Source organism: Carassius carassius, chromosome 49, assembly GCF_963082965.1.
Source record: "Carassius carassius chromosome 49, fCarCar2.1, whole genome shotgun sequence".
In the NCBI taxonomy this organism is placed as follows: domain Eukaryota; kingdom Metazoa; phylum Chordata; class Actinopteri; order Cypriniformes; family Cyprinidae; genus Carassius; species Carassius carassius.
Genome location: NC_081803.1, coordinates 10,080,571 through 10,107,480, shown reverse-complemented (window position 1 = coordinate 10,107,480; position 26,910 = coordinate 10,080,571). Strand labels below are relative to the sequence as shown.

The window sequence follows — 26,910 nt, the reverse complement described above, 5'->3', positions numbered from 1 at the left end:
CATGATGTGTTCAGATCAGCTTTTCTCCTGACAAAATCAGTGTAATTGCAGTATTTCCATCCCCTGAATATAAGCTTTTCAATATTCCAAGCTTTCCTGGTGCACTGACTGGTGACTTCATGTGCCTGTACGAATCGTGAAAATAAATCTAGGAATTATTGGATTTCAAATCAGTAGGGGTTGAGGCATCAAAAGTAACTAGCCTAAGTAACAAGCTGTTTTATGAAGGTAACTGTAATATTTGTACTGATTTCTTATCAGTAATTAGTTACACTACTAGTTACGGCAAAAGTAATAATATTACTCTAACTACTTGTACTAGTTACTTGCTGCGCTATTACACCCCACAATACAGCAACGGTTTACCATGGTTGAAATAGATTTTTAATTAATCAAATTAAGACACACGGATGAGAGGGAGTACGTCTAAACACTGCGCAGTGGTCCGAGTAGCAGTAAAGGAGGCCATCAACGTCGCGGCCACGCCAAGTAATGACGTCACGACGCCTAAACCCTATTCATAACCCCAGGCATAATCCGGAGGGTGAGAAAATCGTGTCCCGAGGCGCTTGTTTTCTTCACTCTCCAGACGGGGGCGCTGCGGTGGTGTAATTAGCGGGGAGTGAGTGTGTGTCTGTCGGCGGGGAGGAGATCACAAACTCGGGCTCTAGTAGTAGGGTGTGGACGCTAGAAGAGTGTCGGTCCGGACTGTCCCAGTCATCACCGTTGGTTCACTCCAACTAAAAAGCGGCCATATAAACAGGTAATGATGGTTGTTATGATCGATTGAGTGTGAGAATCGTGTGTCCAGTGACTGTGGGCGTAACGTTATATGTCTGCTGCTAACGTTAGCGGCATTAGCGCTCTAGCTTACAACAGTACAACACTACTGTTGTATAGCCATAAATAAAGTGTGGAGTCAAAAAAATATTTCATTGTGCATGATTAAGTAAGATATAATTCATATTGTGCGTTTTTTTCTTTTGGTTCACCCATAGTTAAAAGTCTTTAGTCACTCTTTTGACTGGAGTGTCCGTTAGCTGCGCGGCTAATGTCACTTACTGAGAGAAGAACACACGTACGTTACCTGTATGTCTGTCTGTCTGTAAATCTGTCTGCTGCAATTATCTAGCTAGCCATCTGTCTTGCCTTCTGTCAATCTTGCTTTCTTTCAATCTTCTTGAACAAACACTCGCCCGCTTCATTTTGAAGTGTATATCTGTAACTTATATTTGAGTCTGTCTGTCTGTCTATCTATATGTCTGTCATCTTATTCTGTTTGAAGACTTTCTTTTCTCTGTCTAAACATACCTGTGTCTGTTCATCCATATACACACCCTTCTAACTTGTTTGAACCATTCAATCTGTCCAGCTGCATTGCTTTAATTATATTTCGATATCTTGTTGTCGGTCTGTCATTTGAAACAAAATCTGACATCTACCTGTCGTCTGTTTAAACTCTCTTTTTTCAGTGTAGACCTGTCTGTCTCTTTCTGTGTGTTTAATTATTTTCCTCTTTCTGTGAGTATTAACTATCATGTGTACCTGGCAGTGTCTTTGTGAGCGGATGCATATTTAACTGAATCAATAGCAGCCTGCTCTTATCTAATTTGTCTGTCATTTTCTCTAAGTGAACGCAGTTCTGAATACAGTTCCTTTATGACTGTATTTGTTCTGGTTTTGAAAAAAAAATCTCTCCTGTATCCCATCTCAATTCACTTTGCAAAGTATTTCTTTCTTTAATTCTCTAATAAAACAGACAAGTAGTTTTTCATGAGTAAGACGGGTCTTTGCGAAGACCTCTTAACTGAAGTATGAGTGATGTCAGAGTATTAAAGAAACGCATTCTGTTGGCAGAGGGTTGTTTTTGACTCTGTAAGGGAGTGATATGTGTGTTATAACAGGCCAAAACCTGTACAATTACACAAGTATTCATCAGCTATCAGCATTCAATGAACAAATATTTAAACCCTTTGCATAAACCTGAAGTGAAGAGTTCATCCAAAAATTAATATTTTGTAATTTATTAACCCTCATATCATCCTAAACCTGTGTGACTTGTATATTATATGTATGTCTGTTCTTTTGTGGAGCATTAAAGAAAAATAGTAGTGTCCATTATTAAGAAAAGGCATTTTTTTTTCATCCTTTTAGTTTGGTTTCACGTGGTTTTGAAAAATGTAATTTAAGTTAATGACTCTAAAGAATGTCATGTGTTATTTTCTTTACAACAAATGCATTTTAAACGGTACGTTTCAATTTAATGTATTAGTAGTTCATAAATATAATTTATAAAGTCTTCTTTGGAAATAGTTTTATAAACTTTTTTTTTTTTTTTAATGAGGAAAAAATAAAGTCTTTCCAATTATATAATGAATAAATTAATAGATAATTGAACTTTTCATTTCTGGGGAACTGTTCTTTGAAACTACTTGTTATTTTTGTGTTTTAGTCACTGTTCCCTGGTGACCTGAACTGTGACAGTATGTTATGTGCAAGCTGTGTTCAAGACAGCTCATCTGAGCTTCCTTCTTCTCGTTTCTCTGCAGTGTAGCGCAGACACCAGACACTTGCCCTGAGGCTGTGAAGAGACTGTCCCATCTACCCTTCCCGTGGCTGGATGTTCTCTCAGACCCTCGCCTGTCATCTTTAGGGTACAGCAGCATCAGACGCCTCTCCCAGGACACTCCTGGTAGGGGACGAACGATTCCGGTAGCGTGAGAGGAGAGAGGGTGCCGAGATGGATGACATCTTCACTCAGTGCCGTGAAGGCAACGCGGTAGCCGTCCGCCTCTGGTTGGACAACACAGAGAATGACCTAAACCAGGGGTGAGTGTGTTTTTGACCATTGTATGAATTTGAGTCATAATATGAATTTAGTCAGAGCTGTTATTAGGTAAATTGTAGTGTGCTTGTAGAGACATGTTTGTCAAAGTTGAACTTGGATGCTGTCAGTAGGGAGTGGATTCTTTGGTGTCCACGCACCCCCTCCAAACTTTGGGAAATTCAAAATGTATTGTGAAGAAACTGTCCTGTTTGTGAGGATCTTCTGTCAGGCCTTGTCCCTTTGTTCACCCCTTACTTTTATCTGTCTCCTAATCCCTGGGCGCAGTGGAGCAGGGACTCAGAAAGACAATGAGGGTAGATTGTATCACTTTTCATCTGTGTTGTGGATTTCATTCAGTTTTTTAGCTTGTCGTGGCATACACAACTTTAAGATCTAAATCAGATGGTTTTGAGGCATTGACGATTTCAGTACTAGGTTATAATTCCTGTATAATTCTGCTGTTACTATTTAACATTTGATACCAGAAAAAACAAGGTCTTTCACCCATACAAAACATGCCGTCATATTGTGTTCTAAGTGCTTTTTTTAAGTTGTGCCTCATGGTTTCAGTGGTGTTCTGGGCAGTTGCTAAGTAGTGACCTAGGTCAGAAGAGATCATTTTCATGTATATATAATACGGGTATGCAAAAATAGTCGAATGATCTATCTGTAATTATTCTTTGAAAAATAAAAACACTAATAAAATTTTACTACGTGTTGCTTGGCTGGTGGTAAATGCAGGAAATGCATGATAAATCCTAAGCACGTAAACTAAAAGTTAGTTATAACTAGTTGCTCTGGTGACGCTGTGGAGCATGTTAATAAGTTGATTGTATTTGATTATAGAATGTCATCATCTGCCTCACGAAGTTCAGAATTATTTTTATCTTACTAAATGATCTTACAAAATAGAATTTACTTTGGATCAAATGAATCAGTGAAACGGAGTTATCATAATATCTCCACCACAATGAGAAATCACATGAAATCCAAACAGTAGTCGACTGAGGAAAGCTCATTCGTTGTTTAAGAACAGAAAACACAAAGCGCTGTAAGAAACTCTGCTTGGCACACATTTATCTTTGTGTCTCTGGAATGTTTTTGCGTCAAACATTCTCATTGTTATCGGATTGAGGAGCCAACTTTCATATGGATATTAATGTTTTTCTCAACATTAACATTAGTAGTCGACCGATATTGTTTTTGTCTGACTATGCTGATACCTCGGAAAGCAGGGGGCCGATAACCGATATGAACTGATATAATTATAATCTTTTGTATTTAAGAAATTTGAAATCATTTGATAATGTAATAAAAAATAAATGTGAAAAATTAACATACTTTATATTTTGGATGACAAAATATTTTTCGCAAATAAATAAATATTTAATAAAAATATAATTTAAAAGGAAGTAAACACTGTAACCATAAGGGCACATTTAGTATTCTGGGATGTTTGTGTGCACTGGGAATCATATTTTTCAAATAAAGCCAGGGTAACCCTCATTTTACATACAGCATGACATAACAATGACATGAATTTGACAGCGGGCAAAAGCATAAAGCACAGTTTAATTTGAAATCATGAGTTTGAAATTTTAAACATTAAATTCACTCGGACCAACGTCACACAGAGAACACGCGATCATGCTGGATAAAAATGCACACTTCACAAGATCTCACAGCTGGATTCAACTAAGTTGGCAAGGTTTGTGAAATTAAATGTGCTTTAGCCATTCAAAGATTTGTTTAAATTATATAAATGCATATTTGCTTAATGCTGACAGCAAAATGAGAAAGTATTATTATGTTTGCCTTTCTGTTACTAATAATAAATAAAAGCAGTCGTCAGAGGTGGAAAGTAACGAATTACATTTACTCGCGTTACTGTAATTGAGTAGCTTTTTTGTGTACTAATACTTTTTAAAGTAATTTTTTAAATCTGTAATTTTACTTTTACTTAATTATATTTTGTTTGAAGTATTGTACTTCGCTACATTTTAAAACGCATTAATTACTGAGTAAAAAAAATAAAAATAAAAAAAATAAATCGCTCCCTGGAAACCACGGCGCAGTAAATAATGGGCAGGAGGGCAAACTGGCGCTAAAATCACGAGAAAGATGCAGACGGACAAAATAGGCATTAGTGGTGCAGACACCGCTGAAAACGAAACCCTGTCATATTCTGAAGTTTAACTCGAAGGAAATGAAGTGAACCCCTGGCCATACTGTATGTATGCTCTATTATGCAGTGTAAGCTGTACTTGCCTAGGAAGACCAAACTAGCAGCTTATAAAATCTCGACAAGATATCAACCCTTCGCAAGAATGTAGAGGTAAGCTAAATATTTGCATCGTTGCATTGGTGGTTAAAATGAAGCTTTCACATTTTAGCAAGAGGTTTTGCACAAATTAGCCAAAAAGACAGTGGTGAGGAGTGTGCTATTTTTGTTTTAATGATGTGCGCGCGCATTTATAGTGCGTTCTTTCACTGTGTGATTCAGTCTCCTAAAATGCATTTAGAATGATCACAAAATTGAAGATATAGGGGCAGAAAATTCACATATTTATATACTTTCATATATTAAATCAAAATCACACAAAGAATGCCATCTTTTCCTCCAAAAATCATCATGAATATATACATACATATATATAACAGTTCAGTAAACAAGTTAATTAAGAGACTTGCGTTTTAGACACCATATTGTCTTTTTTAGCTCTATTTCTACAACAGAAAATAATTCCAAACACAGCCACCAAAGCACAGTTTTGCGTCTCTGAGCAACGTGACAGTGTTTCGTTCCTGAATGAATCAACCGTTTAAATGATTCGGTTCAATCGCAATGACTCACTTATTAACAGTGACTTGCTGACACATACTGGCCATTTTAATTTCACATTTAAAGTATCTTTTGATTTTTTTAAATAATTAATTTCTTATCATTTCAAATGAGTATTCAACTTGTATATCAAAACATTATTCATGCATTTGTAACTGCAGGTTAAATGCATTCTTGTCCTGCACTAAACAGTGTGTAAATACATCTAAATGCCACTTCCAATGAATCTTCTGCATTTCCTCTGCATTAAAAGATGAGTTTGTTGATACTGATTTGCCTGGTAACAGCCCAAATGTTTTATTATTCTAAATAACTGATTCCTTTAATTAAAAACAACTAGTTTGAGATTAATAGGCCTATCCCAGGGGTGTCAAACTCAGTTCCTGGAGGGTCGTAGCCCTGCAGAGTTTAGTTCTAACCCTGCTCCAGCACACATATCATGTAGTTTTCAAATAAACCTAAATGATTAGATTAGCTGGATCAGGTGTGTTTAATTAGGGTTATATCTAAACTGTGCAGGACTGTGGCCCTCCAGGAACTGAGTTTGACACCCTTGGCCTGTCCCATTTTTGACTCCCTCCCACTGTTAAAATGTAACTAAGTAATTTTTACTCTGAGTAAATTTTAAATGAGCTACTTTTTACTTTTACTTGAGTAGATTTTTAGACTGGTACTTTTACTTGTACTTAAGTAAAATTTCAATAATGTAATGGTACTTTTACTTGAGTAAAATATTTTTGTACTCTTTCCACCTCTGGCAGTCGTTATAATACTTTTTGTATAAATTAATTCCGTTCTATCTGATTATTAGACAGACTTCTATCCGTACTAGACAGAACTGTTAATGACAACAGTAAACAAGAGAGAGTTTGTGAGCACTGTGTGCGCTCAGGTGCTGCCGCTCTCAGCGCCGTCAAAATAAACGTCCTGCCTCGAACACATCGGCCAAGCAGAAAAACGTATCGGCCAATGCCGATATTTGAAAAATGTATAAATAATGTATAGATATAAAGGTTTACCACTTATTAACATGATGTGAGACAATATAAACACGACAAACATAGTCCGACTAGAGTGTATGTAAGTTCTGCACTGTAAGTGGCACAATTTGCTTTACTTTATCCGTTTGCTCTGCTTGCGCTTGAATGCTTTTGTTATATTTTTAGTTTACACACATTTTCAACTAAAAAGAGAAGCATGTGATATAACGTAACATTGATGTGTGTAATGCCTAATCATAAGCTTCCTTAGAAATGGTGACAAAAACGTGATCATTAAACATCTTTCTCGATAAATGTCATTTAAAGTAACAAATATTTGGATATTTGTTTTTTTTATGAGCCCAAATATTCAAATACAATATTTAGAAAAATGGCCATTTCTAATGTATGATATTGTGGTGCCTAGGTATGTTTAGGCTATTTCTTAGTTAAAATTATTTTCAAAGTTAAGTTTCACGAGTTTTAGGAAATGTTTTCAGTATGTGTATATTATATTTAGTATCCAAAGCTTAAAATAGGTTTTAATTTTTTTTAATTTTATTTTTTTTCTGTAAAATCCAGGGAGGTTTTTTTTTTATGTATAATTTATTCAGACAAATTAACATATAACATAATACTGACTTTTCCTTTTGGATTTAGTTGTGCAGCCCTCCTGTGAAACAATGTCGTTAGCCTAGTTTTAAAGAAATAAGTCCTGAAATATGCGTCTTACAAACTAAATGAAAAACATTCCACACGTGTTGAGGAACAGAATTCCATTTCTAGCCCTATATGGTGTAAAGCATACACAGAGTTGAGCCATGCACCCTCTTCAAATACCTCCACCTTTGCCAAACTCCCTCTCACAAACACCCTTGACCCTCCTTTCTTCATGAATACATCCCCGAACAGCTGGGAAGCATAAAAGAAAGGGAAAACGTCCTGGTCGATCTCCAAGAACCTTTAAGGATTCTGATCTGGATGGATCTCTTGCTGTCAGCCACAAGATGTATAACTGAAAGGAATGGGTCAGAGACAAATGGTTCGTCAGTGCCGAACGGGTCAGAGACGAATGGTTCACCAGTGCCGATTCAGCACAGAATCAGCAGATTGCAAGCAGCGGCTACTTTAGTTGAAGCGTCTGATGTAGATCACCATCTTAGGTTTCTCTTGTGCTCTTCACATGGCTGAAGTTGTGACTTTGAAATTATGTGTCAAGGAAATGTTGGACTAACTAGAGAAACTGCCAGCAGGGGGGAAACACTAACTCAACTAGCACAAAACCAAAAAAATAAGACCATAAGCTTAGCGTTCCCTACTCTAAACAGCAATGGATCCTCTACAAATCTGCCGGTTAGGCCAGTGTGAGTTGGAGTCTATGTCTAATTTGTGACTCAGAAGGCGGGGAGGAGGGAACGGTCTGGGCTAAAATGAAATGGTTGGGATGAATAGTTTCCATACGATGAGCTCACCAACCAAAGCATGCTGACTTGAGCCATACGGTCCTCTCTGTGTCACTTCTCTCTCTCGCTCTCTCTCTGTCTCGCTTTCTCCCTCCCTTCTTACCAGTCTCAAAGTGTTCTCCTTTTCCAGAAATAGAAAAATTCCAGCTAAGGGATTCGCCTTTCGCTTTTGCCTAATGTGGGTTGCCTAATACAATGATTTTGATCCTTTAAGAAGAGTGGATGTTTGATTCAGTTCTTCTGAAGGGCCATGAGGAGTTTCAGCATGGCTTGAGATTTTACAACCTTAACGTGTTTGTGGGTGGAGACAGGAAATAGCAGACATACACGGGCGTTGTTTATGCTTAGATCATTTGAAGAATGCTGGTAATCAAACAGTTGCTGGTAGCCATTAACGTCCATAGTAGTGGAAAAAATACTATGGAATCAATGGCTACCAGCAATGTACAAGCATTCTTCAAAATATCTTCTATTTCTTTATTTTCTTGTGTTCAACAGATGAATGAAATTAATACAGGTTTAAAATGTATTTTTGTATTTAACCTTCATACAAACAAGAAATGTGAAATCATTGTCAAATAATCGTCTCAGACTCCAATAATTAATATTAATATCTTTAACTTCAAACTATAGACAGACATACACTACCAGTCAAAAGTTTTTGAACAGTAAGATTTTGACAGCCACATTGACAGCCACCCAGAGAGGCTGTTTTTATACCCAGTCATGTTCCCAATTGACCTAATAAGTTGCAATTTGGTCCTCCAGTTGTTCCTTATATGTACATTTAACTTTTCCGGCCTCTTATTGCTATCTGTCCCAACTTTTATGGAATGTGTAGCTCTCAAGAAATCCAAAATGAGCCAATATTTGGCATGACATTTCAAAATGTCTCACTTTCAACATTTGATATGTTATCTATATTATATTGTGAATAAAATATAAGTTTATGAGATTTGTAAATTATTCCATTCCTTTTTTACTCACAATTTGTACAGTGTCCCAACTTTTTTGGAATCGGGTTTGTAGAATACTTTGTTACATTGTTTGTGTTTCAAGTTGTTTTGCAGATCGGATATTTGTATCAGCATCCAAAATTTTGCATCTGTCCTTCTCTAGTAGTGAATGCCATCTAAGTTGACTGTGAGTCTGCTCTCAAATTGTGACTCAAAGAGGAACTGACCCACTTTGTGGCTGTTTTTCATTCTTGATGTTTGGACGGGAACTCCGAGCGGTTATTGATAGTAGAAGAACAGAAGACTGAAGCAAACTAAATGCTAGGTTACGGCTGTGTTTGTTTCTGTGGCTTTAAAACAGAGACTGAAGCTGCTGAAGCTCAGGCCAATGAGAAGCATTTTCAGTGTTTGGGGTGAATTATTTACTGCTAAAAATATTAGCTGTATTTTAACTTCTTGTGTTTAGCTATACTGTCTAAAAATAAAACACTTATACAGCCCGTTTTAATGTCTGTTTTTAAATCGGAAGGTACCTCTTAAATGTTAACAATATTATAAAAAAAAAATGTTTTTGTTACATTTCCTGTCACATATGTCACTCTGGCCCACTTCACAAGCCTGTTAGCTCAGATACAGTTTTAGACTGTGGCGCCTCACTGATGTGCGGTTTATGATCTAATTCAGTATGAGCTTTCACTCAACCAGATTGTTGCTGAAAGGTAGAAACCTGAACTCAGATGTGGAGTTGTACTTTTAAATCATCACTGAATGAAACCCCAGAACAGTTTTTGCCCAGAGGAAGCTCTGAATATCTGCTTTTCAACTCTTTGATCATATAACTGCAGGCTCTCAAGACGTAATCTTTCAGCTGTGTGACTCCAATATCATTGTTTACATAGTCTGTCTTTATACGTTTGTAAGTCTGTTGGCATAAACGTTCATTGTGTGTGTGTGTGTGTGTGTGTGTGTGTGTGTGTGTGTGTGTGAGAGAGAGTGTGTATGCTGGATAACAGTGCTTGCTTCACGTCCTTACATGGACAAGAGAAACTAACTGGATATGAATTGTCCAGAACACTCACAGAGGTGAAGGGAGGGAGCTTCTAGCAGTGGAAGAGAGCGTGGAATATTATTTCCTGTGTTTCCAGCTCTGGTTTCCGCTGTCCGTCCCTCCGCTGTGTTGGAGCACTGCTGAAAGTGATGTGACAAGTGTCACCACAGATAGCTCTCTTAGGACTCTCCTTTTTCTTCTTTTTCCCTCACTTACTTTATGCTTTCTTTCTTGTTAATTTCCTGTAGTTTTGCCGTTTAGCTTCCATTCTTTCCAACCTTTTTTTCCTTTGTTTCTTTTTCTCTTCCTTCCTTGAAATGTGCAGTTTGGCCAGATATAAAGCACATTCTGGAATTCCCAATGGGAAGCTCAGGACTTACTGTCCAGAGGACTTCCTGTCTATTTGTCTTTAACCCCTTCAGTTTTGACTAAGCCACCATAAGACTGTGTGTGTGTGTGTGTCTGTGTGTGTCTGTCTGTGTGTGTGTGTGTCTGTGTGTGTCTGTGTGTCTGTGTGTGTGTGTGTGTGTGTGTGTCTGTGTGTCTGTGTGTGTCTGTGTGTGTGTGGTCTGGTCTGATCTGATCTGATCCGGCCGGACATTCTGAATAGTTCCAGCAGCTAGCCTAAGTTTAGCCGCACTACTGGCTTTATCATTTACCCAGATACTTCCTACTGTAGTGCACACACCCAGCCCTTCAACAAACACTTCATTATTGAAGACAAATGCTTACAACTAATTACTGTGGGGATGAGCACGAGCACAAGCTGCATTTCCTTCATTTATTTATAGCAAACTATCAGCAGTTGCGTTCCGTGGTTTAATAGTAAAACCCCCATGTGGTTCATTCACATGTGCTCTCAGTAGCAGCACTAATGCACAGGCTCTGATCTGATCTCAGTGTTGTTATCGTAACTTTAGGGTCACCGTTGACTGTAAGTGCGAGTTTTACTGTGGTTTTGAAAAGGAAATAGGAAAGCCTGAGTACAGATCTCGGACACAAACGGGAGGGGGGTATACATGATCTGAAGGAAAGGGCCAGTTAACTGCTGTTTATAATTAACTGGCTGGAGACAGACAGCTGAGAGCGGGATCACCAGCCGGACTGGAGACAGTTTACCACCAAACACTGCAGCAAAAAACTGTGTCTTGATTTAAAGTCCACCCAAATTACAAAACTTCTGTCATTATTTCCAAACATGTATGCACTCAAAAAATATTTGGGCCTAAATTTAAGATGTATGCATTTTAATGCATATGAAATTTCCATGCTGTTGGATTACACAGTTTTAACATAAAAAAATAAACTTCATGATGCACACATAAAATAAACAGGCAAGATATAAGACTGTTTTAACATGAACTATTATGTTAAAAATGTATAATCTAAATTAAACGGATGGATACTTTAAATGCAGTGATTAGTGATTGTTTTATAATATATTACATTTAAATTCAAATGCATAAAAGTAGAATTTAACTTTTTTTAATAGATATGCATGTGATGATAATGATATGCTACTGACACTAAATATGCTGACGTGTTTATTTCTTGCAGGGATGATCACGGGTTCAGTCCGTTACACTGGGCGTGCCGTGAGGGCCGTTCAGGTGTTGTGGACATGCTCATCATGAGAGGGGCGCGCATCAATGTCATGAACCGCGGCGACGACACACCCCTGCACCTGGCTGCAAGCCACGGCCACCGGGACATTCTGGCCAAGGTGCGAACTGATTGTAGCAGATAAACGCACACACACACACACACACACACACACACACACACACACCAGCACCTGAGCAACCACAGTGACCACAACAGTCACGGGATTGTGTAAACAAACACACAGCTGCTAACAGCAGTTCAAAATATCCACACATGCAAACTTTAAACCCTCGAAAAGGAATACGGAACTGACAGTTTCCATTTTATACCTTTTAGTTCCATTAAACAGATTTTGAATGGATGTTTTATTATTTGCTGTTTTGGGTACTGAATCATATTGTGGTTTGTGTTGTCTAGCTGATCCAGTGTAAAGCAGATACCAATGCAGCAAACGAGCACGGCAACACCCCTCTCCATTACGCCTGCTTCTGGGCCCACGACCTGGTGGCAGAGGTTGGTTTGAAGCTCCCTCTGCTGGGAAAAAAGAGAAACTTGATTGTTTAGATGTTGATTTCCATGCAGTTATAATGAATGGGGACTAGAGCTTTCAAACACCATAACATTATCATAAAAGTGGTTCTTGTGCACTATATTTTTCTGTAGTCTCCTGAATCTATAGGATAATATATGTGAGTAAAATACATAAAATGATTTTTCTTCTGTAAAAGAGAGATATTTTTTCAAACGTTTAGGTTCTTGTAGTTTGGTCTGTTCCTCACATAAAGCTTTAGTAGGTTTTCAGAAAACCTGGAATATAGCACACCAATATAGTGCTAGTCATATTAACCACATATGTGGTATTTTTATTGACATAGTTCCAGTTCATTTTTAGTGTATCAATAACAGTTTTCTTGTTATTATTAACTAAGAATAAAACTATTAAAATCACTTTCGTTGATTGAAAGACAGCGGAAATAATGTACAATATTAGATGGAAAAAAGCAACAAAAGAAATTAGTTAATGAAATAAATGGATAATTACAAAAATAAATAGAAAAATAATAATTACAAGTGCAACCAAAATTACTAGAATTAAAATGGAAACTAAATATATAAAAATAATAGCTAATTCAAAAACAATAACATAAATAGTATATAAATGATTCTCGAAAAGGGCAACCACTACATTACCTTTTTTCCTTTAACGTTTGAGCAGAATTACCTTGGAGATGTTTAAACATTTGACATTCAGTGCTGTTCAAAAGATAACAATGTTATTTTAGTCATACTAAATATGTTATCATTCATATTCTCTCCAGGATCTGGTTAATAATGGTGCTCAGGTGAGCATCTGCAACAAGTATGGAGAAACTCCACTGGATAAGGCCAAACCACCGCTCGCTGCACATCTGAAAGGTAAACTCTCTTCTTTAATAATGTAGCAAATGTAATGTACGCAGTAGATTTGTTGGAAGGCCTGTTTGCTCACAGACTCAAAGGTCTCTTTCTGTTATATGTTCCATCGGCCATAATAATTCTGTTGTGTTTATGAATCAGAGCTGGCGGAGAAACAGGGACAAAGCCTGGCCAAAGTTCCTTTCAAGGACTCTTTCTGGAAGGGAACCACTCGAACACGACCACGTAAGCACCCTCAGAACGTCTGATTCTCATTTACATTCATAATACTAAAGCATTTTAGTGTCATTCAGCATTACTGTGTATAGCAAGGTTTGATTGTTGTATATTTTTTCCTATGATGCCTGCAGGTAATGGCACACTAAATAAACATGCTGGCGTAGATTATAAGCAGCTTTCCATGCTGGCCAAGATCAATGAGAACCACTCTGGGGAGGTGAGCTCATCTACCAAACCACTACTCATTTATTCCCAGTGTTTATGGCAACACTGATGTCTCTGCTCTCCTCCTGGCAGCTGTGGAAGGGCCGCTGGCAGGGCACAGAGATTGTGATCAAGATGCTGCATGTGCGGGAATGGACTACAAGAAAGAGCCGTGACTTTAATGAGGAGTATCCTAAACTAAGGTGATGAACCGCCAGTACAGTGTGCCTGCATTACACAGATTAAAAGACAGAAGTTTACCCAGAAATTAATAGTGTCATCATGTACTCGCATCATGTCGTTCCAAATCAGGGTAAATATAGTTAACTAAAACCTTAAAAACTGATAACTGAAATAAAATATTAAATACATTTTCTTTCAATTATTTAGGTAACATTTTAATAATTTAATTATTTGCCATTTTCATTTTAACTTGATGTATTGAAGTATCTAAAATGAAAAAAAAAAACTTAAGTTAGACTCAAAAGAGTGATTAGTTCACAAAGTAGGCTGATTTGGAACTAAAGTTTTTCACTACACGATTGTCAAGGACTGAAGAATTTGCGATAATAAATTGTGATCTATTCCCGCTAAAATGTCATTTAAAAAAGGGGAAGATCTTAGTGAACTTTTGAATCTGTGAAACGTCTCCGTCATGTTAGTGGTCTGTGGTTTCTGTGTGTTCATGTGTCTCTCTCCACCTTGGTGTTTCCCCTGTTGTAGAATCTTCTCCCATCCAAACGTGTTGCCCATGTTGGGGGCGTGTCAGTCTCCACCCGCCCCTCATCCAATCATAATTACACACTGGATGCCCTATGGCTCCCTTTACAATGTGCTTCACGAGGGGACCAGTGAGTAAAACATGTTACTGTCTCACACAGACCATTTGTTTTTGTTTTGTTTTTAGCTTCATTTGAATGTTATTGAATGTTAGAAATATGCTTAATTGCTCTTTAAATTCTGGACATGACAAAAGAGGAAGTCTTTTTCCTGACTGGAGTTAAACCTAATTCTTAAATTTAACTTGAATTTAAGTTAAACCCACTCAATCCTTCTCCTGTATCTTCCTCATTCTTTTATCCATCTAGACTTTGTTGTGGATCAGACGCAAGCGGTGAAGTTTGCTTTGGATATAGCGTGTGGAATGGCTTTCCTGCACACACTTGAGCCCATGATCCCTCGGCATTATCTTAACAGCAAGAGTGTCATGGTGAGGAACTTAAAGCAGACATTTCCTGCTAATCTTGGTTTCCAGGGTGTCTATTTTTGTTCTACAGGAGAACATGTGTATAGTTACGGGCATAGCTCTAGATTCATTTCCACAGACTTTACATACTCAGGGTCAGCTGGTGATTGCAAAACACAAGTTCAAAGTTTGTTTATTTGCTGTCATGGTTTGTGAAACCGATTCAGCGGAACTTGCCCTCCATAAATTTAGTCTCAGTGGATAAACCACTGTGAACAGAAACGGTTCTCAGTCTCAGTTCTCTGAAGTGTCTGTGCATCCCGTCCCTAGTTCAGAGTTTCAAATTGTGGAGTAATGCAGTGAAAGTACATTCTTTGGTAGTGGTTTTCTTATTGCCTCTTAAGATTTTGGTGTAACAGACATCAGTGGTCTGTAATGTCCCATGAAAAAGTCAAAATGTTAAGGTCACGATCAGTTTAAAAGCACAATGGTCAAGTAAAGCCAAGCCTCAACCAAATGACTTCTCAAAATACTAATAGCTGTACTGATTACATTCCATTACACACCATCAACTCTCTGAAGCTTTACCTAACTGACTGTTTCATGCTAACATCCTAATGAATCTGTTCTCATTGGTTCATTGACATCAGATTGATGAAGACATGACAGCCAGGATAAGCATGGCAGATGTGAAGTTCTCCTTCCAGTGTCCCGGCAGGATGTACTCTCCCGCATGGGTGGCACCTGAAGGTACTGTCCCTTTCCTTCACACTTAAAGATTTTACATCATCCACTTTATTTGTCTAAGGTATGATCACACTAGTGAAATTTCTATGAATTTTCTCAGGCAAAAAAAGTAACATTTTCTATTGCCAGTGGTGTATAAATCAGTCAGTGCTGCAATACTGCATGACCAGCTTGAACCCATTGTGAAATTTGCATGGGGAAACATTTAGTTGTTTTTACGATCAGTGGATTCCTTTTGAAATGACTGGATTTTGCCTGTGGAATTTAGCATGAACCGAGGTAAATGTGACCACACCTTAAACGGGACATTTTGATTCACTGATAGCTTAACATCTCGCTTCACGTCTCGTCTCAGCCCTGCAGAAGAAGCCAGAGGAGATTAACCGGCGCTCTGCAGATATGTGGAGCTTCGCTGTGTTGCTCTGGGAGCTTGTCACCAGAGAGGTGCCCTACGCTGACCTCTCAAACATGGAGATCGGCATGAAGGTGAGAAGATTATATGACTTTGGAAAGCAAGAGCTGAACCAAAAAGACCTCAGGGTCAGAAATGTAGGGGTGCTTGGGGCAAAAATTCCCCCAAAATAAACAAAAATGCTCCCCAAATTCAAGATACAGTTAAACTAAAATTATTACGGTCATCACCATTCTTGTGTGAGTGCTGAACAGTTAACTAATTAAGCACTTCAGTCATGGAGTATATTCTTTGCTTGCTTTCTGAACAAAATGTATTCACAAATTTGTTGCTAAGATAATCGGTTTGAAGAGATATGTAATAAATTCTGTTAACCAACATTACCAATAATTATTACAATATCAAGGGCAGTAATTGACAATGATTTTTATTATAATATTCCAACCTTTCACTGTTACTTTTCTGATTGGTTGATGTAAATATTTAACAAAAGTTCAAATGCACTAGGAAATCACTTTAAAGATGCAAATATTGACCCTTGAATAGTTTACCCAAAATGATAATTTGCTCTCCTTCGGGCAATTTAAGATGTAGATAAGTTCATTGAAAAAGAAATGTAGTATTACATCACTTGCTCACCAGTGGATCCTCTGCAGTGAATTCAAAGCAAAAAAATAATAATAATAATTTCTGACCCTGGCTATCCCTTCTTTCTTCATTAGGTGGCACTAGAGGGACTGCGGCCCACCATCCCGCCAGGCATTTCACCCCACATCTGCAAGCTTATGAAAATCTGCATGAATGAGGATCCTGCCAAGAGGCCCAAATTTGACATGATTGTGCCCATCCTTGAGAAGATGCAAGACAAATGAGACGGCCCTGCTGGAGGACCCCCACAAACACTGAGTTCACAGTATTGCCTTAAAATTCACCACTCACCAAAGTGCTCTATGCCACTGTAGCCCTCTGCTAAAGAAAAATGCTTTTATGGAAACACTGTTGAACATTTTAAAAGCCACATTCTCATTATCGCCTATATTCTTATATGCAATCATTGAATAATGACATGTGTTTGTGCATATAAATGTTCATCAGTCCATTTCGTGTTGTGTTTCGTGAGTGTTTACAAAGCAACATTTATCCTTTCAAACCTCTTTTCTATAGCCATTAAACAGGAAGTGGTGGCGGCAACAGTCCTTCGAAGCAGTGAATGTAAAGTAAAATCAAGTTTTAAAATCCACACCCACATTTTATCCATCCTTTTGCTTACTTGCTTCATTTCACTCCGTTAAAAAGACATCACAGATCATTTCATCAGCTCAAAATCTAAATAATTTGCAAATGTGTGTAAAACAGTCGCTGTTAGTATTTTTAAAGCATTGTGTCATTGTCTTTCACTGTGCGTTTTCTTTGGATTGTCACTGAAAATGAAAGTCGATAGGCTGAGTTTGCCTGAGATTTGTTAAAAAAAAAAACAGTGCAATAATGCAATAGCTAATGCCAGTTTTATGCCTTACGCAACAATTAACCAAAATATGAAGTGCCCATAATATCATGATTGTACTGTCCCTCTCATAGCAGGGAGATACATATTATAAAAACATGTGATGTTAGATTAATGTACCATAAGTTCAAAGAAAGAGCCATTTACACACATCACATCAAATGCGAGAACTCGTTTGCCACGTGCATCACGAGTCATGTCTTCTATCCTTACTCCAGAAATCTACGTATTTACTTGATCCATACAAATGCATGCTTGCTCCGTCCTATGTTATGTAACTAACACTCCCACCTGCCCCTGTATTCTAATTTACTTTACATGTTAAGCATGTTACATCTGAGAAATTTTTATACTGTATACATATATTAGTGTTTTTTTCATGGGCAATACATTAGGGAGCCTATGAGTGCCTTTATTTTTATTTTTTCTAAACACTACATCTATTTACTTCTTTATTTTTCTGTTACTGTGTTCCTTTTTTCAGCTAGCCATTGGGTAATAGGAAACCAAGAGACGAAAACAAGCATACTTGACATGCATAAATGTATCCTTTTTTTATTTCAGTGTTTCTATTTACGTTTTGAAAAGCAAACAGCGATGATAATGACAAACAGACTGATTATCTAACTTATGCTTACTGTTTTCTGACCCTGTGTTAGGTTTTTAATGGAACTTTATGTGGCTTTTCTTTATTCTTTATTTTGGAGATTTGGGCTGTTTATATTTTATTATTGTGATAACGAAAGTTTACTAAAAGAAAATAAGAACAAATAAAATGTCTTGGCCATGCTGAATGCTTCAATCTGTGTTCATGAATTAGTCAGAAAATAAATTATTGGGTTTTTGACATGACAATATCGAGCAGTGACAGCTGTATGTTGCGATGTGATGTATAAGCTGCTTCTAAATAAAAGGCGCTTTTAAATATTAATTTTTGTATTATGGGAAGGAGTCGTGAATTGCATCTTTCTTTGCCTTCTATACATTAATAAAAGAGTAAAATTTGAAGGTCATGTTTTTGGAACAAAATTTATTGAATTTTACACATACCAAATGGCAATATTATGTTTAAACAAAACTGCTTCACTTATAGCTTTAAATATTTTAAAGCATGTGACACCATTTTCAATTTCAGTTCATAAGAATTTTAAGAGAATTTTGAGAGTCTTTTAAAATATTTTTTTTTCACCATATGCAATCTCTGAACAGTCTATTTTTTAATAGTTGATTAGAACCAGCGTCGATTTATTGTACTACATGGTAATATATAAAATATCATCTTTGTTACGTTCATTTTTACAAGAGCGATCGGCCTGGCACGTGACTTGTCAGCTGTGTTGTCAGTATGTCACGTGATCCGTCAGCTGAATGTATATAAACTGCTCGGGACGTGTATCGTCAAAAGAGTCAACTGACGGACTTCTCAAAACACAGATCACTATTCACGACTACCTTAAAAGACGAGGATTCGCGGTATTCTGATTCTTGTTTTATTAATACATACAGCCCAAGCATACCACTACTTATATTCAATAATAAAGACGGTTTCCTGGAGTCGTCGACCGAGTCTTCCTATGTTCTGCCGGGAGACTGAGGAGAGTTTACCGCAGTGTAACGTTAGTTCATCACGCGTTTAGGATGAAGCGTCTTGTGTTCGGGGTCTGCGCGGTTCTCACAGTCTGGACATTATTTTCGGCGCCGTCGGGTTCCTCACACCCTCTTGAAGGAGGAACAGAATCGGCGAAGCTGAGGTTCGTGGAGGAGTTTGATCGGTTTAAGCTTGGGTTCGGCTGGCATAACGTGTCCTGCGCGGTGTGTAAAGCGATCTTCACCATGCTTGACATCGCGCTGCTGGTGAGGCGAACCTTTACTTTATCTGGTTATTGTCTGTTAAAAATTCCCCTGGCATTATGTTGAAATGAAAGTCGCATAATTTGCTGTCATTTGCAAAATGCGATCACAGAGTAGGGTAGACTGAGACACGGCAAAAATTTATATAACATTATATTTCAGATACAAAAATATTGTCTTAAATACCTTAATGTTTAAGTATTATAATATCAGTTTATTATTATTATCGTTATTATTTATAGCCATTTTATTTATACTTAATTTATATCTTGATTTTATTGATAAACCGATTATTTTTAATACACTATATTATATATATACTATATTATATATATATATAATATGTGTATAATGATTTTATTTTTGTATATTACCACTTTGTTTATTATAAGAATTATTATAAGAGTTATTATAAGAATGATAAAGTATTTTATTTATATATATATATATATATATATATATAACTTTTAATATGTATTTGTATAATCTTTAAGTACATTTGTTTACTAATATATATTTTACATTTCTAAATAATTTTATAATAATTCATATTTTTATGCTTTAACCCAAACCATATTAACAGAGTGAATCAAACATGGAGCGTGTGGCACATGCTTTGGGAGAGGCCTGTGTTCGACTGCATCTGACCGAGCCTCAAGTATGTCGAGATATCACTGAGCTCTTCCGAGACGATGTCATCCGTGCGCTCCAAGAGTCCTTCCTCTGGCCCTCGGAGGCTTGTGCTGTACTGGTTGGACCTACATGTGGCCATTTTGATATTTATGCCCCCTGGAATGTGTCCCTCCCACGGGTCCCCAAACCCCCGGTTAAACCGCCCGATCCTCCTAAACCGGGGTCTCCACAGAGCAGAATCCTCTTCCTTACAGATATCCACTGGGATGCGCAGTACGCTGAGGGCAGTCTCGTGGACTGTAAGATGCCACTGTGCTGTCGGAATGAGTCTGGAAGGGCCAGTTGGAAGCACACTGGAGCCGGATACTGGGGCACGTATGGTGACTGTGACCTGCCTCTGCGCACAGTTGAGAACCTTCTCCAAAACATAGCCAGATCTGGCCCATGGGATTGGGTGTACTGGACCGGAGACATTCCAGCACACAACGTGTGGTCTCAGACCCGGGCACAACAGCTGAACGAGCTCGTCACCATCACTAGACTCATACACAAACACCTGGGGCCTGATGTACCCGTTTACCCAGCGGTTGGGAATCACGAGAGCACACCGGTGAATAGTTTCCCACCTCCGTTTGTACATGGGAACCGGTCGTCCCACTGGCTTTATGACACAATGGCAGAGGAGTGGGCATCCTGGCTGCCAGAGGACGCCTTAAAGACGATACGGTAAAGTACTGATAGAAAAGACTTTATAAAATTGTATAGTCCTTATAATAATTGTTCTTAATGTTATTTATTATTTTTGTGAGTTTTATTTAATCATGTGACTGTTTGATATGTATGCTCCTGGAATGCATCTTATTTAATAATAAAAATATATACTGTATGTGTGTGTGTGTGTGTGTGTGTGTACTGTGTGTGTACACATACACAAACACATATAATCATGTGGCCATTTGTTATATTTTGCCCCTTTGGAATGTATCTTATTAAATCATTATTGCCATTTTAATTTTTTTTTTTTTTTTTTTTGTAATATAATATGTGACCCTGGACCACAAAACCTGTCTTAAGTGAGATTTATACATCATCTGAAAACTGAATAAATAATATTGCCATTGATGTATGGTTTGTTAAGATCGGACAATATTTGGCAGAGGTACAGCTATTTGAAAATCTGGAGTCTGAGGGTGCAAAAATAAATCAAAATACTGAGAAAGTCGCCTTTTGAAGTTCTCCAAATGAAGTTTTTTAGCAATGCATATTACTAATCAAAAATTAAGTTTTGATATATATATATATATACAGTAGGAAATGTAAAAAATATCTCCATGGAACATGATCTTTACTTAATATCCTTATGATTTTTGGCATAAAAGAAAAATTAAACATCTTATTTTACTATTATTGTTATTGTGGTTATTACCATTTAATATATTTTTTAAACTATTTTATTATTACTACTATCATTATTATTATTTTCTACATACACTTTTATTTATTTATATATATGTGTGTGTGTGTTTTGTCTTCTCTAGGCATGGAGGGTTTTACACAGTGGAAGTTCAGCGTGGTTTGAGGGTGGTGTCTTTGAACATGAACTTCTGTGCACGAGAGAACTACTGGCTGATGGTGAACTCCACAGACCCGGCGGATCAGCTGCAGTGGCTCATTCACATACTGCAAGAGTCCGAGAACAAGGGAGAGAAGGTACAAGAAATTTACAGAAAGAAACCAGCAAACATCTTATCTTGTATTAAGGACACAGAAAACAAAAAGATGTTGAAGCTGTTTGCTTGCTGCAGCAGTTTAACAAGTTGCAGCGTTAGTGTTTGTGGGTTAGGTTTAAACATTCAGGCAACTGATCTCGCATCAGACCAGCTTGAAGCGGATGTGTGACCATTGGTTTTTGTGCTGTGTGCAATTTAGCTGTTGCACATTTGTTTGAATTTGGCCATTATATATTAGATGCCAGTGATCCTTCTATAGCTAAATGTTACTTCAATTATTTTGTAACAGACTACAACTTTTATTTTTATTTTTATTTTTTAAAAACAAAACCGAAAATCTTGGTTTATCTTATTTTAATTAGCATTTTATTTTTTTTATTTTTGGTGGGGTGGGTAGTTTAGTTTTAATAACCAGATCTAAGCAAAGCTCTGTCCATCTCCTCTGGTCTTTCTCAGGTCCACATCATCGGTCACATCCCCCCGGGACTCTGCCTGAGCAATTGGAGTTGGAATTACTATCATATAGTGAACAGGTCAGTCACTTTTCTGTGAACACATAGCATGGCCAGTCCTGCTGTACAGTCGTGGCCAAAAGTTTTGAGAATTACATAAATATTGGAAATTGGAACTTGCTGCTTAAGTTTTTATAATAGCAATTTGCATATACCCCAGAATGTTATGAAGAGTGATCAGATGAATTGCATAGTCGTCCTTTGCCATGAAAATTAACTTAATCCCAAAAAAACCTTTCCACTGCATTTCATTGCTGTCATTAAAGGACCTGCTGAGATCATTTCAGTAATCGTCTTGTTAACTCAGGTGAGAATGTTGACGAGCACAAGGCTGGAGATCATTATGTCAGGCTGATTGGGTTAGAATGGCAGACTTGACATGTTAAAAGGAGGGTGATGCTTGAAATCATTGTTCCTCCATTGTTAACCATGGTGACCTGCAAAGAAACGCGTGCAGCCATCATTGCTTTGCATAAAAATGGGTTCACAGGCAAGGATATTGTGTCTACTAAGATTGCACTTAAATCAACAATTTATAGGATCATCAAGAACTTCAAGGAAAGAGGTTCAATTCTTGTAAAGAAGGCTTCAGGGCATCCAAGAAAGTCCAGCAAGCGCCAGGATCATCTCCTAAAGAGGATACAGCTGCGGGATCGGAGTGCCACCAGTGCAGAGCTTGCTCAGGAATGGCAGCAGGCAGGTGTGAGCGCATCTGCACGCACAGTGAGGTGAAGACTTCTGGAAGATGGCCTGGTGTCAAGAAGGGCAGCAAAGAAGCCACTTCTCTCCAAAAAAAACATCAGGGACAGATTGATCTTCTGCAGAAAGTATAGTGAATGGACTGTTGAGGACTGGGGCAAAGTCATATTCTCCGATGAAGCCCCTTCCCGATTGTTTGGGGCATCTGGAAAAAGGCTTGTCCGGAGAAGAAAAGGTGAGCGCTACCATCAGTCCTGTGTCATGCCAACAGTAAAGCATCCTGACACCATTCATGTGTGGGGTTGCTTCTCATCCAAGGGAGTGGGCACACTCACAATTCTGCCCAAAAACACAGCCATGAATAAAGAATGGTACCAAAACACCCTCCAACAGCAACTTCTTCCAACAATCCAACAACAGTTTGGTGAAGAACAATAGATTTTCGAGCACGATGGAGCACCGTGCCATAAGGCAAAAGTGATAACTAAGTGGCTCGGGGACCAGAATGTTGAAATTTTGGGTCCATGGCCTGGAAACTCCCCAGATCTTAATCCCATTGAGAACTTGTGGTCAATCCTCAAGAGGCGGGTGGACAACCAAAAACCCACTAATTCTGACAAACTCCAAGAAGTGATTATGAAAGAATGGGTTGCTATCAGTCAGGATTTGGCCCAGAAGTTGATTGAGAGCATGTCCAGTCGAATTGCAGAGGTCCTGAAAAAGAAGGGCTAACACTGCAAATACTGACTCTTTGCATAAATGTCATGTAATTGTCGATAAAAGCCTTTGAAACGTATGAAGCACTTGTAATTATATTTCAGTACATCACAGAAACAACTGAAACAAAGATCTAAAGGCAGTTTAGCAGCAAACTTTTTGAAAAATAATATTTATGTAATTCTCAAAACTTTTGGCCACGACTGTACACCAGAGTTCACTTTCATCTGTTATAACCCGTGGCTGAATCAGCACAGCTGCGTGACTGCAGCTTAAGGGGTCATAACGGCTCCACAGTGTCTTTTATGATCACAAGTGTCATAAAGTTGTAAATATGAGTCATGTTGACTATTAACTGCCTGGTTTCGAGATAATTGTATTTATTTGCCATATGTACCCGGATGTGTATGTAATGCAGTGGTTAATGGTTTAGCAGTCAGTCTGGTTCCTTGCTCTATAATTCTCTTTTTTTTTTCCCAGATATGAAAGCACCATAACTGGTCAGTTCTTTGGACACACGCATGTCGATGAGTTTCAGATGTTCTACGATGAAGATACATTGACACGTCCACTAAGTGTGGCTTTCATTGCCCCAAGTGTGACCACTTATGTCAACCTGAACCCAGGTACTCACTAAACCATATTAGTTGGTGTGTGTGTTTGTCTTTTTTTTTCATTGTAAAATCAGTTTATTATTACTATTATTATCATTATTATTGTTGTTGTTTGTTTTATTTTTATATATATATATATATATTATTATTTTTTATTTATTTTTTTTTTTTTAATTTACAGGAATGTAATACTTTTATTCAGCAGCTATGTACTAAATTAATCAAAAGTGACAAAAAAAGTTACAAATACTGTATTTCTATTCATAAAATAATCATTAATTGTATAGTGCTTTCTACACTATACAATATATATACAATATATTTGTCTATATATATATATATATATATATATATATATATATATATAATTTTTATTTTAGCATTTAGTTATTCACACAAAATGGTGGCTTATTGCTGTAATATGCTTTTATGTTCAGGATATCGTGTGTATTACGTGGATGGAAACTACGCAGGCAGCAGTTGGATGGTTTTGGATCACGAGACTTTTATTCTTAACCTGACTCTTGCCAATAACCTGCGCTCAAAACCTGACCCCAACCCGTCATGGAATTTACTGTACCGTGCATCTGAGGCCTACGGTTTGTCCACACTCTTCCCTTCAGACATGGATGCTTTGATCAAAGTCATGAAGAATGATGACCGTGTCTTCCAGCGCTTCTGGTACCTCTTTCATAAAGGCCACGTCTCAAAGCCCTGCACAGACACTTGCAAGACGTCACTAATCTGCTTCCTGCAAAGTGGACGATACGACCTTCTAACGCATTGTAAAGTGCTACACGGAGATGTTAGGAAGACAATGTGTTGAGAAAATATGAAACTTGCCATAGAGTTCTAATGGGTTTAATACCACGCCGACGTCACAGACTCTTGATTCATTTAGCACTTTCGTTTGAACTTCTTTTTGTAGCATTTGTTACTTTTTGTCCTTGAGATCATCAAAAGTTGACTTGATATGGACATTGTTGATATTAAAAGCCATAAGCCATCTGGTCAAGATAGGGTTAAAAATCTGCAGTTCTTGTGAAGATGTGTAATTTAGAGCAGAGAACCAAAGTATAATTGGTTGAAAGTGGAACAGGTAGTGACTTCACTGAATCATGTGGTGTGTTAGTGCCTCAGAAAAACCACAGCTGCTCAAATGTCTCGGTCCTCATTCTCACTTATGTTGTTCAGTTCTCATTCTCACTTATGTTGTCTGGTGTGTTTTGCGTCATTCTCGAGTGATCTGTGGTCTGTCACTTTAGAGGTGTTTTGTGTTCTCACTTCCTGCATTGACATGTAGTTTGCACACTGGAGTCTGTTGAAGGCCAGTTGTAAAAGATAATGGTTTATTATCGTTAAAAACACAATTGATTTAATTTGTAATGGAATGATGTTATCTGAAGAGACTGTGGTCGTGTGTGTGTTGTTTTTTTTTTTTTTTTTTGTGAACTGTCGCACTTGCTGAAAATGAGTTTGCAATTATAGCGGGATTTTACGATTGTTTAATGGATTGTCTGAAGGTCTTCATTAAAGAAATATTTTCAAGGTGATTTGTTTGTAGATTTAAGTCATGTACTGTTCAAATGTTTGTCATGAATATATTTTTGTTGTTGAAAAAGCTATTTTATTGAGCAGCAATGCATTAAAAGAATCAAAAGTGACAATGTTATCACAAATTTCTGTTACAAATAAATGCTGTTCCTTTCAAAATCCAATACATAATATAATTTTCCAAACAACGTATTGCAGTGTCCAAAAAATGAAGGATAAATATAAAATATAAAAACGACATATAAAAATGTTTTGTAATTTAATATTGCCATTTTTACTTTTATAAATATTTTTAAAGCCATATTTTTATCAACTAAATACAGAATTTGTGAGCAGGAAATATTTTCTGAAAAAAAAAATAATTTAAATGTACAGGTGCATCTCAAAAAATTATCATGGAAATGGTCTTTATTTTTTGTAATTAAATTTTAAAAAGCACACTTTATATTCTAGATTCATTGCACACAAACTGAAATATTTCAAGTGTTTTTCTGTTTTCATTCTGATGGTCATGACTTACAGCTTAGGAAAATTTATAATTCAGTATTTCAAAAAAATTGAATATTCCATTCTGAGTTTGATTAATTTTGAGTATTAATACTGGGTACCTGTTGGGCTAGTTTAGAACATGCAACCACAATTATGGGAAATACAACTGACTTGACAGTTGTCCAGAAGACAATCACTGACACCCTCCACAAGGAGGGAAAGCCACAGAAGGTCATTACTGAAAGGGCTGGCTGTTCACAGAGTGCTTTATCAAAATATACAAACAAAACAAAAAAACTCTTGAAATATTTCAGTTTGTGTGCAAGAAATCTAAAATATAAGAAAGTTTGCTATTTAAAATTAAATTACATAAAATGATATGTAAAATGATAGTCACATTTTTGAAGATGCACCTGCATTTAAATGATTCTCATTATTTCGTATTAAATCGATTTAAGATATGGCATTCAAATTCTAACTTCAGAGTCTGTTGAAACTGTAAATTGGGTCTGATGACTGCTGTAACTCAGTTTTTTCGAATATAAATATTCGAAATCATTCAATGCATAAAACCTGTATAATGGGATGCAGGACAGTACCACTAGGGGTCATCACAGATCATATCTAATGACAGCATGTACTCAAGAAATATTTAAACATATTTTCAATGTGAGCAGGTGTTTGATATGTAAATACTTTCCT

At 37.2% G+C, this 26,910-nt stretch overlaps 2 protein-coding genes across 3 annotated transcripts; both read left to right on the top strand.

The window, feature by feature from the left end:
- The first annotated feature begins 587 nt into the window (after window positions 1-587).
- On the top strand, window positions 588-18,422 carry LOC132132174 (integrin-linked protein kinase). 2 transcript variants are annotated; one of them, XM_059544481.1, is made up of 13 exons: window positions 588-763; window positions 2,555-2,829; window positions 11,674-11,839; window positions 12,139-12,234; window positions 13,041-13,137; window positions 13,279-13,362; window positions 13,488-13,573; window positions 13,654-13,763; window positions 14,284-14,411; window positions 14,649-14,770; window positions 15,397-15,496; window positions 15,849-15,979; window positions 16,628-18,422. In XM_059544481.1, exons 2-13 carry the CDS (start codon window positions 2,741-2,743, stop codon window positions 16,775-16,777), a joined length of 1,359 nt encoding a protein of 452 aa, XP_059400464.1. In that variant the 5' UTR covers window positions 588-763; window positions 2,555-2,740; the 3' UTR covers window positions 16,778-18,422. The 2 variants fall into 2 exon arrangements, with proteins under 2 accessions (XP_059400464.1, XP_059400463.1); XM_059544480.1 differs by having other exon boundaries at window positions 2,550-2,829.
- Window positions 18,423-18,782: 360 nt separating this feature from the next.
- Window positions 18,783-25,158, top strand: LOC132132953 (sphingomyelin phosphodiesterase-like). Its single transcript, XM_059545575.1, has 6 exons — window positions 18,783-19,263; window positions 19,844-20,619; window positions 21,432-21,603; window positions 22,080-22,156; window positions 24,032-24,177; window positions 24,603-25,158. The coding sequence occupies exons 1-6, from the start codon at window positions 19,048-19,050 to the stop codon at window positions 24,989-24,991; spliced, it is 1,776 nt and encodes a 591-aa protein (XP_059401558.1). The 5' UTR covers window positions 18,783-19,047; the 3' UTR covers window positions 24,992-25,158.
- The last annotated feature ends 1,752 nt before the right edge of the window (window positions 25,159-26,910 follow it).

Bases quoted from the DNA above. Each gene is read 5' to 3' on its own strand.
- LOC132132174 (XM_059544481.1), top strand. From the start codon at position 2,741: ATGGATGACATCTTCACTCAGTGCCGTGAAGGCAACGCGGTAGCCGTC. The intron at 13,764-14,283 runs GTGATGAACCGC...CCCCTGTTGTAG, and splicing joins GAGGAGTATCCTAAACTAAG to AATCTTCTCCCATCCAAACG. The intron at 15,980-16,627 runs GTGAGAAGATTA...TTTCTTCATTAG, and splicing joins ACATGGAGATCGGCATGAAG to GTGGCACTAGAGGGACTGCG.
- LOC132132953 (XM_059545575.1), top strand. From the start codon at position 19,048: ATGAAGCGTCTTGTGTTCGGGGTCTGCGCGGTTCTCACAGTCTGGACA. The intron at 20,620-21,431 runs GTAAAGTACTGA...TGTCTTCTCTAG, and splicing joins GACGCCTTAAAGACGATACG to GCATGGAGGGTTTTACACAG. The intron at 21,604-22,079 runs GTACAAGAAATT...GGTCTTTCTCAG, and splicing joins CCGAGAACAAGGGAGAGAAG to GTCCACATCATCGGTCACAT.